At 49.6% G+C, this 12288-nt stretch overlaps 1 protein-coding gene across 2 annotated transcripts; it reads right to left on the reverse strand.

Annotated features, from left to right (window-relative positions):
* Positions 1-359: 359 nt before the first annotated feature.
* On the reverse strand, positions 360-11825 carry LOC124235515 (dehydrogenase/reductase SDR family member 4-like). Of its 2 annotated transcripts, XM_046653659.1 has the most exons (8): positions 11584-11820; positions 9616-9793; positions 5592-5693; positions 3444-3514; positions 3296-3347; positions 2875-3009; positions 2399-2454; positions 360-891 (listed from the first exon to the last, which is right to left on the reverse strand). In XM_046653659.1, the coding sequence occupies exons 1-8, from the start codon at positions 11712-11714 to the stop codon at positions 777-779; spliced, it is 840 nt and encodes a 279-aa protein (XP_046509615.1). In that variant the 5' UTR covers positions 11715-11820; the 3' UTR covers positions 360-776. The 2 variants fall into 2 exon arrangements, with proteins under 2 accessions (XP_046509615.1, XP_046509616.1); XM_046653660.1 differs by lacking the exons at positions 3296-3347; positions 3444-3514 and having other exon boundaries at positions 11584-11825.
* Between the last annotated feature and the right edge of the window lie 463 nt (positions 11826-12288).

The following is a 12288-nucleotide window of genomic DNA, read 5'->3' on the forward strand; positions in this document are numbered from 1 at the left end:
CGTCCAGCTCGTCCTTGCTGACCCGCGAAGGCACTCGGGGTTGAGGGCGATGCCGGGAGAGGACCTGGATGGATCTGGAGGAGTTTGTCCTTTCTTTCCCGCTCGCCCAGCCTCGGGGATCCCTGCGGTGTTCTTGGCACCATCCCCACGGGTGCGAGGCCGAGAGTAGCACCTGGGAATTCCCGTGCCACCTCCTCCCAGCTGGCAGCTCTGCGGTTGTCTCCACCCCCGAGCATTAGGCTCAGGTCCTGGAGACAGGGAGGAGGGTTAGGGAGATCCAGAGATCCAGTCCAGTCAGACTTATGCTCTCTGCTTGGCTACACATCTATGCACCCCACACTAAAAACTGAATACATTGATTCAAAGCAACATGATCATCTGCATTTTATTTGCACCTCATTTGCAAGTTCTTAATATCCAACCCTGCTCATTCCACTCCAGGTTGCTTCTCTCCCATCTCCCTCAGATTTTCCGGATGCTCCCCCAAAATATTAGTCGGTCGTTTCCAGTGAGACTCAGCCTTCTCACCAGGCCTGCACTGTGTTCTCAGGGGAAGTCTTTATCCAAGGCTACAGCAACACCGGGAATCCTCATAGGACCACACCTTGACCGCAGGGAACGCTGGATCATTTTTCAGGGCAGAATTGATTTGGGGGGCTTAAGGTGAGCAATATGATAGGCAGAGGTGGGAAAGGCCAGCCGATGAGTGCTGGAAAAGGACTCGATGAACGCTGGAGTAGGAGCCCAATCTTCCCTAGTGGGCTGTCTCCAGGTCCTCAGAGGCGGGATGAGGCCCCTCCCCCCACCACCACTGTCTCCCCAGTGATGTAGCTGGCATCTTCAGAGCACAGGAAAGACACGATGCCCGCACACTCCTTTGGCTCGCCTAACCTGGGGAAGAAGGGAAACAAGGAAGGGAGTAAAAATCAGACAGGCCAGGCCCCCTGACGTGGCCCACAGGGAATGAAATTTGCTTCACCAAAACATATCATGATTTTTCAGGACCAGGGTACAAGCTTCCTGTCCATCAAATAGGGTTACCATGAAGATAAACCGTTAGAGTAAATACTGCATAAATACAGAACTCTGCAAAAAACACTACACATTATATTCAAAAAATATAGAGACGCTTTGTTTTTTAGAGAACTCAGGACCCCAAATCCAAAGTTATATAAACTGGTGAGCAGTTATTTCACACTTCAAAGATTTATTTCACATGTGTGCATACCATTCAAGCATCAGGGAGTCTGTGAGACAGTAAATGGTTTGTTTAAAATGATTCCACTTGTGAAGTGGAGTTGAAGTTCAATTCACAGACAGCTTTTTCAGGAATCTATTTTCATCCATTAAAGTCAGGTTCATTTTGTGAGAATGTGCTAATTTTCAGTGTTTGTATCAGTGATTGCATAGTTAGGGAACTTCTTAACTTAAGTGGCATAAAATGCTCTAGAGGAGGGTAGAGTATCTCAGATCTAGAAGTCCTGGATCAGTGGTTCTCCAACCTAGCTGCACACTGTAATCATCTGGGAGGCTTAAATTCCTCCAGCCCCCTACCGGCCGCCGAAAAAAGATGTCCAGATCCTCCCTTGAACCAATTGAGAAAGAATCTCTGGGAGTGGGTCCTGTGCATCTGTGGTTTCACAGGCACCCCAGCTGATTCTAATGCACATCCAAGATTGGGAAGCATGGGGCTGGGTCATTCTCTGGGGCTCCAGGATGACAATACCCTGACTTAGTAGTGAGCTGTGAACTAGGCCTGACCTCAGAATGGCTTTGAGAAGACTGGAGGGGGCCTGGGATGTTGGGACCAGTAAAGAGGAGGCATTGCTGGCACAGGGACAAGGTGGAGAAGCTAAAGACAAGAGAGAGTTCCCAGAAGCCAGAAACTGGAGAGAGGCAGGGAACCTAGAGGAAAAGGAGCCAGACGAAGGTGCCTGAGCAGTTGGGCCAGCCCTTCGGGGAAGAGGCTAGTTTTCCTAGGCAAGGGGAGTTTTGGGACTGACTAAAGCTCTTCATTCCTTTTATTTGTATGTAGGATCATCAACCTGAGCTTTGGGAACATGCCTCTTTTTATTCAAGAGGGACTAAAAAAGCATGATTTTGGTCCCTGGCAGGGATGCCTGGTGGGGCCAGGGGTGGGGAGGCCCAGGTGGGGAGGAGTCAGGGCCTCTCCCAGAGCAATGTTCTGTTGAAACCCAGAGGCCTCTGTGTTTGGTTTTCTGCAGTGGAACCAAACTCCTTGCACATCCTGCTCTAGAGATGCAGTGCTCATGAACTTGTGAGGCAGAGGAGAGCAAGCCCATGTTGTCTGTGGACCAAGGGACAGCAAGCTGCGGGCTGGTGCGGGGCCAGACCTTCTGTCTTTATCCCTCCTAACCCTCCCCTGTGACAGCCTTACCTGCTTATCCTCATGCTGTTTTTCATATTCTTCTCTCTTTCCTTGTCCATCCACAACTGCAGGAAAAAAAGAGAAATCTCTTTATGTGAAAGAAGAGGAAAGAGAGGGACAGAGGGGGGAATCTGCCCACCCTCACATCCATTGAGAGGCAGTCCTTCCAAGCTCCCAGTCTTTCCCCACCGTCCTCTTCTGTTTCATTCTTTTCAGGTTCTAGTGAAGCAGTTCACTGGGCCTCCCCAATCCTCATTCACTTAAGGAGCTCTGAAACTGTGTGAGTAGAGTCTGAATTCCTCAGTCTCCACCGCACACCTCAAGAAAGGAGCATGTGGGGGTCTGGTCTGGACAAGTGGCTGGTGTGGAGTGGGAACATGGAAAAGCCCAGGGAGGAGGCGGGAGTGGCTTGGAGCTTGGGACCCACGCGCTGGGCTCCCCCATGCAGGAAGATCCCTAGTGGGATGCAGGACTCCCCTTCTCACCACTTGGCTGAAGCTAGTCTTGATGAGTCCGGGAGCCAGGCAGTTCACCCTAATGTTCCTTGGGGCCAGCTCTGAGGCCAGGTTCTTGGTGAGGCCCAGCAAGGCTGTTTTACTAACATTGTAAGGGCCCAGGCCCTAGGGAAGGAGAGAGTGGGTTAGTCTCTTCGTTTCCAGTTCATTCTTGGTTTTATTATAAGACAGAAAGGACAGCAGATACTAGGGCATCTCCTGTAATGGTTAGAAACTGTCTGTGGCTAACCCTCCCCTAGGTTGAGGTTCATGGAAGCAAGGCATCTATTTTGTGGGAAGGGACTTGGTGGTGTGATTCCAAAAAGAGACACAAACTTCTTAGGGTAGCTGGAGGGGTAGAAAGACTCAGGACGGAGGAAGGGATGGAAGTAGTAGAGAAAAGCTTTCTTACAAAAAGCGGAGTGTAGGCTCCTAGGGAGGACACGAGCACCACTGAGCCGCCTCTGGAAAAAGAGAAAAATGACCCTTTTCCCAGCAGAGACCCCTGCCCTCAGCCCACGTGGGACCCTCACACCCAGGCTCCCTCTCACTCTCTGTACCCTCGTTTCTCCATCTCAGGCACCACTGCCTTTATGATTAGGGCTGGAGCCTTCACATTAATGTCCAGAACCTGAAATCGAGAGAAGAAAGGGACACAGCATGAGGGAAGGGAGCTGGAGAAGGCAGGGCGATGAGGAGTTATAGTGGGGTTCCTAAGATCTGTTTGTTAGGGCTGGTGGAGATCCTACAGATGATTTCCCCAGACCCTACACAGGAAGAGACTGAGGCCCGGGGAGAAGTGTCTTTCACTGGCTGATTCAGCTAAAGAATGACACATTAGGTTTGGATGAGAAAGAATGGAGCCTGGTTCATCTTTCCTAATCAGACAAGTACGCTTGGCCCAGGATGGACCTAAACTCTCAGGGCTGTTTTGGATTTGAGCTGGATTTTCTGTATTTCTTCCAACTAGGGAGAGCCTGGAATTGGGTCAGCCTCCTGGACCTGCCTCAGAGCAGGCTGTACTTCTCAGGGAACATGGAGCCTGACCCCGGGCACCTGGGCTTGTTCCGGCACTTCTCTGGCTTCTGAGCTTAGGGAGTGAGATGCTCTTGGCCCTCCAGGATGGATTGACTGGCTGGACATTTATTGGAGAATGGGATCATGAAGAAGCACTTTTTGGGGAAGCTGGAGCATAGGCTGCTGTCAAAACCTCACATCCATAATTTAAAACAAATGCATGACCCTTGTTTACATGGTTCTAGGCACTGCTGGAGTGTCCCCTCCCATACCCCCCATGCAAACTTCTTATTTTGAAAAGTTCAGTCAACTTATTTTGAAAAGTTCAACTTTTCAACAGAAAAGTTGAAATAAAAGTATAATGACTACCCAGATATCCTTTATAATACATCCACCAATTGTTCACATTTTGTCCCATTTGCTCTATCTAGGTATCTACACACTTTTTTCCTGAACCATTGAAGGCAAGTTGCAGATGTCATAATGCTCTAGCCCTAAATACTTTAGCATTATTTCCAAAGAATAAGGACGTTCTTACACACCACAATCCATTATCGCACCCAAGAAATTGAACAGTGATAATAATGATTTTACCTAATATGCTGTCCATAATAAAACTTCCCCAGTTGTCCCCCAAATGTCCTTATTTTAAAAATCCAGGGTCCAATCAAGGATCAACCATTGCATTTAGATTTGATGCACTGTGATATTTTTAAAAAATGCAAACTAAAAAGAAAAATTACTTGGTTTAAAGCTGATTTTCATGTGGCCTCTATTCAGACTGCTCATGAAAGCTATTTCTCTACTTTAAAGGATATCAATCAGGAACTGACTCACTGAAGAGCTTTTGCACTTTGATCTTTTATATCTGTGAAACACTGACAAATAAACTATAATATTTTAGTATCCTTAAACTTCAGTGTTGAGAAATTGTTGATGACATCAGAGTAAAAAGCAAAACCACGGGAGATCATAAAAAGTTTAGCATTTCCAAATCATGTGGGAATATTAACCTTAGTAAACAAAGATGAATATTTTAATTAAGGCTTTATAATTAAAGGATATAGGTGTGTGAAATATATTATAAATATAATTTAACTATACATGCTCACATAAAAACCAATATTCCACACTTGAATTTAGACACCTGGAGCTCAGATTTCTTTGACATTGTAGGTAAGCAGCAGCACAGGCCTTTTTCAAAGGCTGTCTGTTAAAAAGTGGCAACTTAGGTGATTTCACCAGAATTGGGATTTCACTTAACTAGCAGCTACTACAGTTTTCCAACTAATGAGAAATTCTTTTTCGGTAGCTGAAAAGAGGACGGGTGGTGTGTAAGTTTAACTGTATTAGTTAATGGCATATTAGTTGCCATGCCTCTGCTGGAAAGAAACCAGGAGGAAGAGCCTGGATAAGCATGTCGAGGGAGAGAGCTGGGGGAGGGAAGCAGAAGAAGGCTAGCAAGGAGCAAACGGAAGAAGACAAAGCTGAGGAGAAGCAGAAATGAAAGAGAAGGGCAGGGGTAGAGGAAGCCACCTCCCACTCGCCCTTTACCAGGTGCACTCCAGGTGTCGGAAATCGTGAGGATTCCTCACATTGACATGGCACTTGACAAATGCATTCTAAAAGCACACAGAGTTTGCACTGTTTTCCGAGGCCCACCTCCTGCTGCTTAATCTAATCCCTCTCACCTTGTCCCATATCTCCTCGGTGGCATCCATCATATTTCCAAACAGAGGGCTGACGGCAGCATTGGAGACCAGGATGTCAATGCCCCCATGAAGGTTCACGGCCTAGAGAGAAGCAGGTGTGAATGAGGGCTGCAGGTCAGGAAGGGGGTACATTTCCCAGTGTTGATAAAGCATTCCTTCTTAGGAACAAAATGATGTCAAAATGACAGCTCTTTTTCTTGAAATGTTTCTCTCCAAAGCTACCCTAGGCTCTGCTGCTGAACATCGAAGGCCGTCTTAATTTCATTTGCAGCCTCTTCTTACTGCCCCCACTTCTTCTAAGGCTGTCGCTGGCCCTTTGCTCTTGACACTTTCCTCTTGGGGAGCTCCTTTATTCTCATGGCTTCAGCCCTCACCTCAAAACCCACTTCCAGACTCTCTCTCTTTTCACACTGATTCCCTGCCCTATTTCTCTGAGCGCTTACTATCCAGTTCTCCTTGGGGGAGTTACCATGATCTCAAACTCCGTCTGTCCGCACGTACCTGAACGGAGAAACTGCTTTAAAGAGACTCACAGAAAGTTACCACCGAGAGGGGCCTTTGAGACCAGCTGGCCAAGGGTCCTCATGGTGAAGGTGATGAAACTGAGGTCCAGGGACGTTAATTTCTCAAGGACATACACTCAGTGACAACATACTAGGTTTGGCTGAGAACAGGAGGCCTGCTCATTCAGTCTTTGGGAGGGGTGAACTGATCTGCTCAGGGCACAAAGCTGGTTAGTGGTGGTAGGACTGAGGTCAGTCTCCTACTTTCTAACGCAGAGCTAATTCCTAAGGGTCCTCTGAAAGTGAGTTAGGGTCACAATGAAACTGCACTACCCAGGAAAGCTATGACTATGACGGGGAGGATACCAGCCTGGGTTTAAAGCAGTCCTACCCTGAGTCAGGATGTCATTTTCTCCCCCTCCTCCCTTTTCATTGGCCTAGAGGCATGGAAGATTCAAGGCACAAACTGAGATTTAAGACAGGAAAATCAAGCACGGCAACATCTCACCTCCTTAATAAATCGTAAGGAGGTGGTAAAGGCGTGTCCTGGAGTCATCAGTGGCCAAACAGAGTCTGCCAACAGTACGCCACCCTGAAACTGGACTTTGCATTTGCTCAGAACTGGCAATTTTGATGCCTTGGACAAGTGGCACTAAAAGGGCCCTCCATCAACTTTGTGCTTCACGATATGGTGCACAGAGGGGTGTTATTAACAATGTGTACCATCTGCTAGCTCCTCGTTTTAACTAATTATTCTTGCTAACTAGGTGCTAAGCTCAGTTGTTTCTACACTCCTGAAGGAATGCTTGGACTGTCAACACGTGAATTTAACAAAGTTTAAAGTCACAGAATCTTTTCAAACCTGTATCAATACTTCCTTGCACTCTCTACATTTTGGTGTCCTGGCACAGAGCCCCAGTCACCTGCTTCGGCCCTGTGTGTCTTGCCTGTGCACTTGTGACCAGGAAAGTGCAGAAGATGTCAGAAAGTGCTGTGTGCTGTGCTCTGCATGTGTCTGTTTGGATGTGGGGAGAACATAGTGGAAAGCACCAGAATTTCATTTCTGCTGTGCATCCTGGGCCCTCTCCTTCCGGGCCTATCAACACGGAATGGGGAGAAGGCTGGGTTTTGACTAAACAGAGACAGAGAACCATAGACGATTAATAACAAAGGTACTCAGGACCACCCAGGAGTTCTCTAACTCTGGCTGTAAATTGTGTGATCACTATGCTAAAGTGGTTAAGAGTTCTTGTTCTGTGTTCTGATAAGTTTTTTGTATTTTTGAAGACGATTAACCCTAAGCTAACATCTGCCGCCAATCCTCCTTTTTGTTGAGGAAGATTGGCCCTGAGCTAACATCTGTGCCCATCTTCCTCTACTTTATATGCGGGACACCTGCCACAGCATGGCTTGATAAGCCATGGTGCATAGGTCCACGCCCCTGATCCAAACCGGTGAACCACGAACTGGGCTGCCAAAGCAGAATGTGTGAACTTAACCGCTATGTCACTGGGCCGGCCCCCAAGAGGTATATTTTTAAGAAAAAGTATCATCAAGTGGAGAAGCAGCTAATCTGGTCTCTGCTCATCACGCCTTTGACAAGCTCTGAGGCCACTGGGTAGTAACATCCTTGGGGCAGCAGCTCCTCATCGCAGGGTAACAGCTGGCAATAAGCAGAACACATCTCAAATTGCTAGCAAGTATCTTATGATTCTCCGCCCAACAGCGGTCATTCTAAGGACCTGAGAGTCGTTTTGACTCATTCCTCTTATTTCCCATTTCTTGACATCAAGTTAGAAAAAAGAAAATCTTGGTTGGTTTCCACTAAATGTCTCTTGGGACATCCATTCTGGTCCCACCACTACTGCTCTAGATGTGAATGACAGTGACAAATTCCTCACTGACATCCTTGGCTGGGAGTCTTCTCTACTCCAATATATCCTTCCTACCAGTGCCAGATTACTTTTCTTTAATAACCATTTTCATCTTGCTCAAAACCTCCCATGGCTTCTTATTTCCTCCAAGAACATGTAAACTCCTCCTTGGGAGGCCATGGAGGCCCCTGTCCCTATCTTTCCCACCAGCCATTTCCCACCAGTGCTCCCAAGCCCGTGCTCCCTGCTGTGGATTCATGGTGCTTCCCTCGCCCTTTCAGTCCTCCTTGGCTGTCTGCTCATTTTGCAGGGTCATCTGGAACCCTGTCCCTACTCCATTTGTCCAGTCCCACCCTCTCCTCAAGGTCTAGCTTAAGTCCACTTCTGGGCCAGGGCTGCAGGATGGGTTAAGTGGACCCGGTAGGGGTGAGAGCTGTTTTCCTGGCAGGATTTTGATATTAAGTTGCTACGTACATTTCATAGGGCTAGGTATTAACTGGCCCAGGATCCCAGATGGCTCCCTTCACCCTCAGGATCAAGGTCCCAGTCTCAGGCTCTGTCCAGCAGCCTGTGTCAGGCCAGGTGACTTTCTTGGACTCACATTTGGCTCTTTCCAATGCACATTTAAGCATGCCATAAAAATGGAAAAACCTTACACAGTCTATCATACCACCATTTACCATTATTTAAGGTTCACCTTTTCTAAGATTATCCAAATTATTTCTGCCAGCCTTCTAATCTGTTAGCACAATCCCTTACTTTCCACTCTGGGTAGACTCTCCCTTCCACTCCAAGGAATAAGATGTGTGCCCTGAGCCTGGGGGAAGAGCAGCTTCCTTGCCGGATGCTCGTATTTTCTTGTGCAGCTAGAAGGCTGGTGCCCAGTACTATACCTGAGATGGGCTTCGACACTTTCTTTGAGACTGAAGTCCAGGTGGGCACATAAGGCCTGGCCCGAAACTAGTGGGGAAATGCCTGCTAGTCTGCAAGTGGCTTGGCAAATCTGAGTTGACTCACAGCTCTTTCCTGACTAGCTGTGGGACCTCGGAATGCTGCTCCAGCTTTCCGAACCAGTCTCTGTAAACACGGAGAATAGTCCTTGCTTTGCTTGGCTTGTCGTCAGGTTTAGAGAGAACCCGTGTAAGGCTCTGAGCAAAGTGAATGGCACATAGTAGGTGATTGAAAAATGGTGGGCTACCTCCTATAGGTTCCCAGGGACTCGACTGTATAAGCAGAAGAACAGGGGCCTGATTGCTTACTAGCTTAAGGGTGGGAACATCTATATTGTGAGTGTATTTACTCTTCTCATCTGCCCAGATAGATTGGAAACTGCTGGAAAGCCAGGACCAGCGGTTTTTTGGGGTGCCGAAAGGGATGATACAGGGTTGAGGCATTAGAGTGGATTTTGATTCTCAGACTGGGATAGGATGATTTTCGGGGACATAACAGAAAGGTACACAATAAAAGTGTGCTGGCGGGTTGGTGCGGGTACACAGAACGCACTGTTGTGTGTTAGTTAATAGTGCTGGCTTGCAGCACAACAATGTCCAGGAAAGCAGGGGAGGAGGCTCAGCCTGGCTTCCTTCTGCTACCTCCTGGCTCTCTGCCCAAATGCTTGCCATTCACCATGGCCACCAGCCGCTCCCGGTCCTCGGCCTTCCCCACGTGGCACACGGTGCCTGTCACACTCAGCCCCTCCTCCTGTAGCACTGCCACTGCCCGGTCCACGTTCTGCTGCTTCCGGCTGCTGACCACCACATGGGCCCCGTCCTGGGCCAGACGCCGGGCGATGGCGAAGCCGATCCTGCAGGCAGAGAGAGACAAGGACTGTCAAGTCTGGTCCAGGGAAAGATGGTGAGGACATGGGCTCTGGAGTCGGACTGCCTGCATTTCAATTCCAGCTCTCCCTCTGAAGGACCTCTGTGTGCTTGTATTATATGTTAAATAGGGTTAATGGCACAGCCATTACCTTACAGATGGACAAGCTTAGTACATTTTTGGCACTCACTTATTTCTCTGATGATTTTGGCCCTCAGGCTAGGCTCCCAGGAAGTGACATCACCTTCCACGGGCCCCAGCACAGGTCCCAGGCCTCATCCCCTGTAGGGACTGAGGGGAGAGAAAGGAACTAGGGGTGCAGCACCTCCATGATTGGAGGGTCTTACTCAAAAGGGCCCCTGCCCCCAAATATCTTCCTTACTAGTCTAATCATCTCAAAATTCTATCATTAGTTACGTTTTGGAGTGCAAGTGAACCGGTGAGTCTCTGGTTAAAAACGTAAATTTTTTACATTACCCACCCCCCCAGAGTAAAGTTTACACACTTTGCAATTGTCAAACATTAGCATTTTGTATATATCTGTATTTCAGATTTGTGAAGAGCTGGCATCTAGCAAAGTCCCACGGGAATGAGAAACAGGATAGACAAGAGTGGTGGTGTTACCAGCTCTTAGTTAATATCAGCCCTGATATTGGTTCCCTTACAGTGAACCTGGCATGTATGGGGTTAAAAGTAAAAACCTGCATTCCTAGTTCCCTGGGTCTTTAGTTACACTCATACGTAAATATTTGTTTCTTTAGCCTCTGACTCCCTGAGCTTTTCAACCAAATAGAAGTTACAAATTGTTAAAGCCCAGATGACTTCAAACTGGGCTCCTGCTAAAGTTGTAGCTAATCCCAGGACCTTGAAGTTCTTGACCAGAGAAACTAATATCCAGAGAATATCAAGAAACCCCCAACTTCCCAGGCCCAACTCCTTGGCTTCCTGACGTCAGAGTCTACCTTCCACCACGGAGAAAACAGCCCAGGACACTCATCTGAGAAATCCTTAGTCTCCTCTGCTGGAAGCAGCCCCAGACACAGGTCGATGGGAAAATGCTGACCAAGAAGGCCATGCCCCCCCCTCCCCTACCTAAAACCCCAAAGAAAAACCCCTACCCATTTCTTAACGGGGAGCAAGCAACTTTTGGGGAACTAGCCCTTGCTTTGCTCCCTCTGCCTGGCAAAGTAAAGCCTTTCCTTTCGCACCGAAGACTCTGTTCTCTTATTTGGATTGACATCGGGATCAGAGACTGAACTTTCGGTAGCAGTGGGTGAGAAACAAGCTGGACAAGGAGCGCCAAAATGTACTGAGCTAAACAAAAATCTGGACACATGGGTCGTGTGTCTCGTCTGGGTAAGGGGCGCCGTTTTGCGAGACTTGTGGGGGTGCGCAAATGGGGTGTCTGGAACATTTCCATAGCCGACGGAGGCGGTGGGATAGGGTTTTTGAAATCTGGACTTAGATTTCCGGCGTCTGATCTTCCCCAGACTGTGTGAGTAGGGCCGGTTGATTGCGGCAGCCCAGGGCACGGGGAGACTGGACTGATGGGGGCAGCACTGAGGTGGCGCAGCTGAGCCAGAGGAGGCCGCGACCGGAAACTGGCAATGGCGGGGTCAGGGTCAGAAGAATCAGAGGGGCTGCAGGTCCCTACCGAGTTCCTTTCTTCCGAGGCCGCGTGTGAGGCCTGAGGACACGGGCCCCTGAGGCAAAGGACAAGGTTAGTACCTGTTTCCAGACAGCGCGGGCCTCAGAGACTCGTGCCCGGGCACTCACCCGTCGGTGGAAGCCGTCACTAGGGCCACCTTATTCGCGAGCCGGCCCCTGCGCGCCATTCCGGAGCTGGCCATCCGCACCGACTTCCACGTCCGCGCGCAGCCGCCCAGCAGCAGCCCCACTCTCCCCATGGAGCAGGCTTCTGTGCCAGCGGGGTGGTGACAGCGGGGTAGGGCGAGGGGCAGGGCGAGGGACGAGCCGCCTCCCTGCCCGGCTTCCCGCCAGTCCAGGAGCAGGAAGGCTGGTCGGCTCGGGGCCAGCTCTTCGCCCCGGGAGCCGGCTGTGCCGCGGGCGCCCCCTGCCGGCAACAGCCCCGACCCCTCGCAGTCCTCTGCTCCTCCCCGCGGCTGTGGGACAGCGCTGCCCCTCCAGGTTCCCTGTAGGGCCCGCCCCCCTGCAGGAACCCGCGGACTTTCCCGTTCCCCGCCCTCCTTCCACATCTGCTTGCCCACGTCATTTTTTTGGGGGGGGGGGGGGGGGGGGAGAGGGAGCTTTGAGTTGATTGCTTTTGCTTCCCAGAACCTCAAGATGGACTTCCTTCTCCAAGGACGTCTGGGTCTACACATCTGACAGCCCGCAGGAGGGCAAATGTTTTGAGATTGCCCTTGGAGGTGAGGCCTGTGGTCCCCACCGAGTCACCACGTGAGGGTTTCAGGTGAGGATGGAGGAGCCTGGGAGCGAGACGTGCTGGGGAGCAGCTGGGCT

The sequence above is a fragment of the Equus quagga genome, chromosome 2 (genome assembly GCF_021613505.1).
Source record: "Equus quagga isolate Etosha38 chromosome 2, UCLA_HA_Equagga_1.0, whole genome shotgun sequence".
NCBI lineage: Eukaryota > Metazoa > Chordata > Mammalia > Perissodactyla > Equidae > Equus > Equus quagga.

Excerpts from the sequence above, each read along its gene's own strand:
- LOC124235515 (XM_046653659.1), bottom strand. The coding sequence starts at position 11,714 with ATGGGGAGAGTGGGGCTGCTGCTGGGCGGCTGCGCGCGGACGTGGAAG. Across the intron at positions 5,694-9,615 it reads GGGAGCGGCTGGTGGCCATG|GCCGTGAACCTTCATGGGGG; the intron begins GTGAATGGCAAG and ends GCTTCTCTCTAG. Across the intron at positions 3,348-3,443 it reads CCTGAGATGGAGAAACGAGG|AGGCGGCTCAGTGGTGCTCG; the intron begins GTACAGAGAGTG and ends CTCTTTTTCCAG.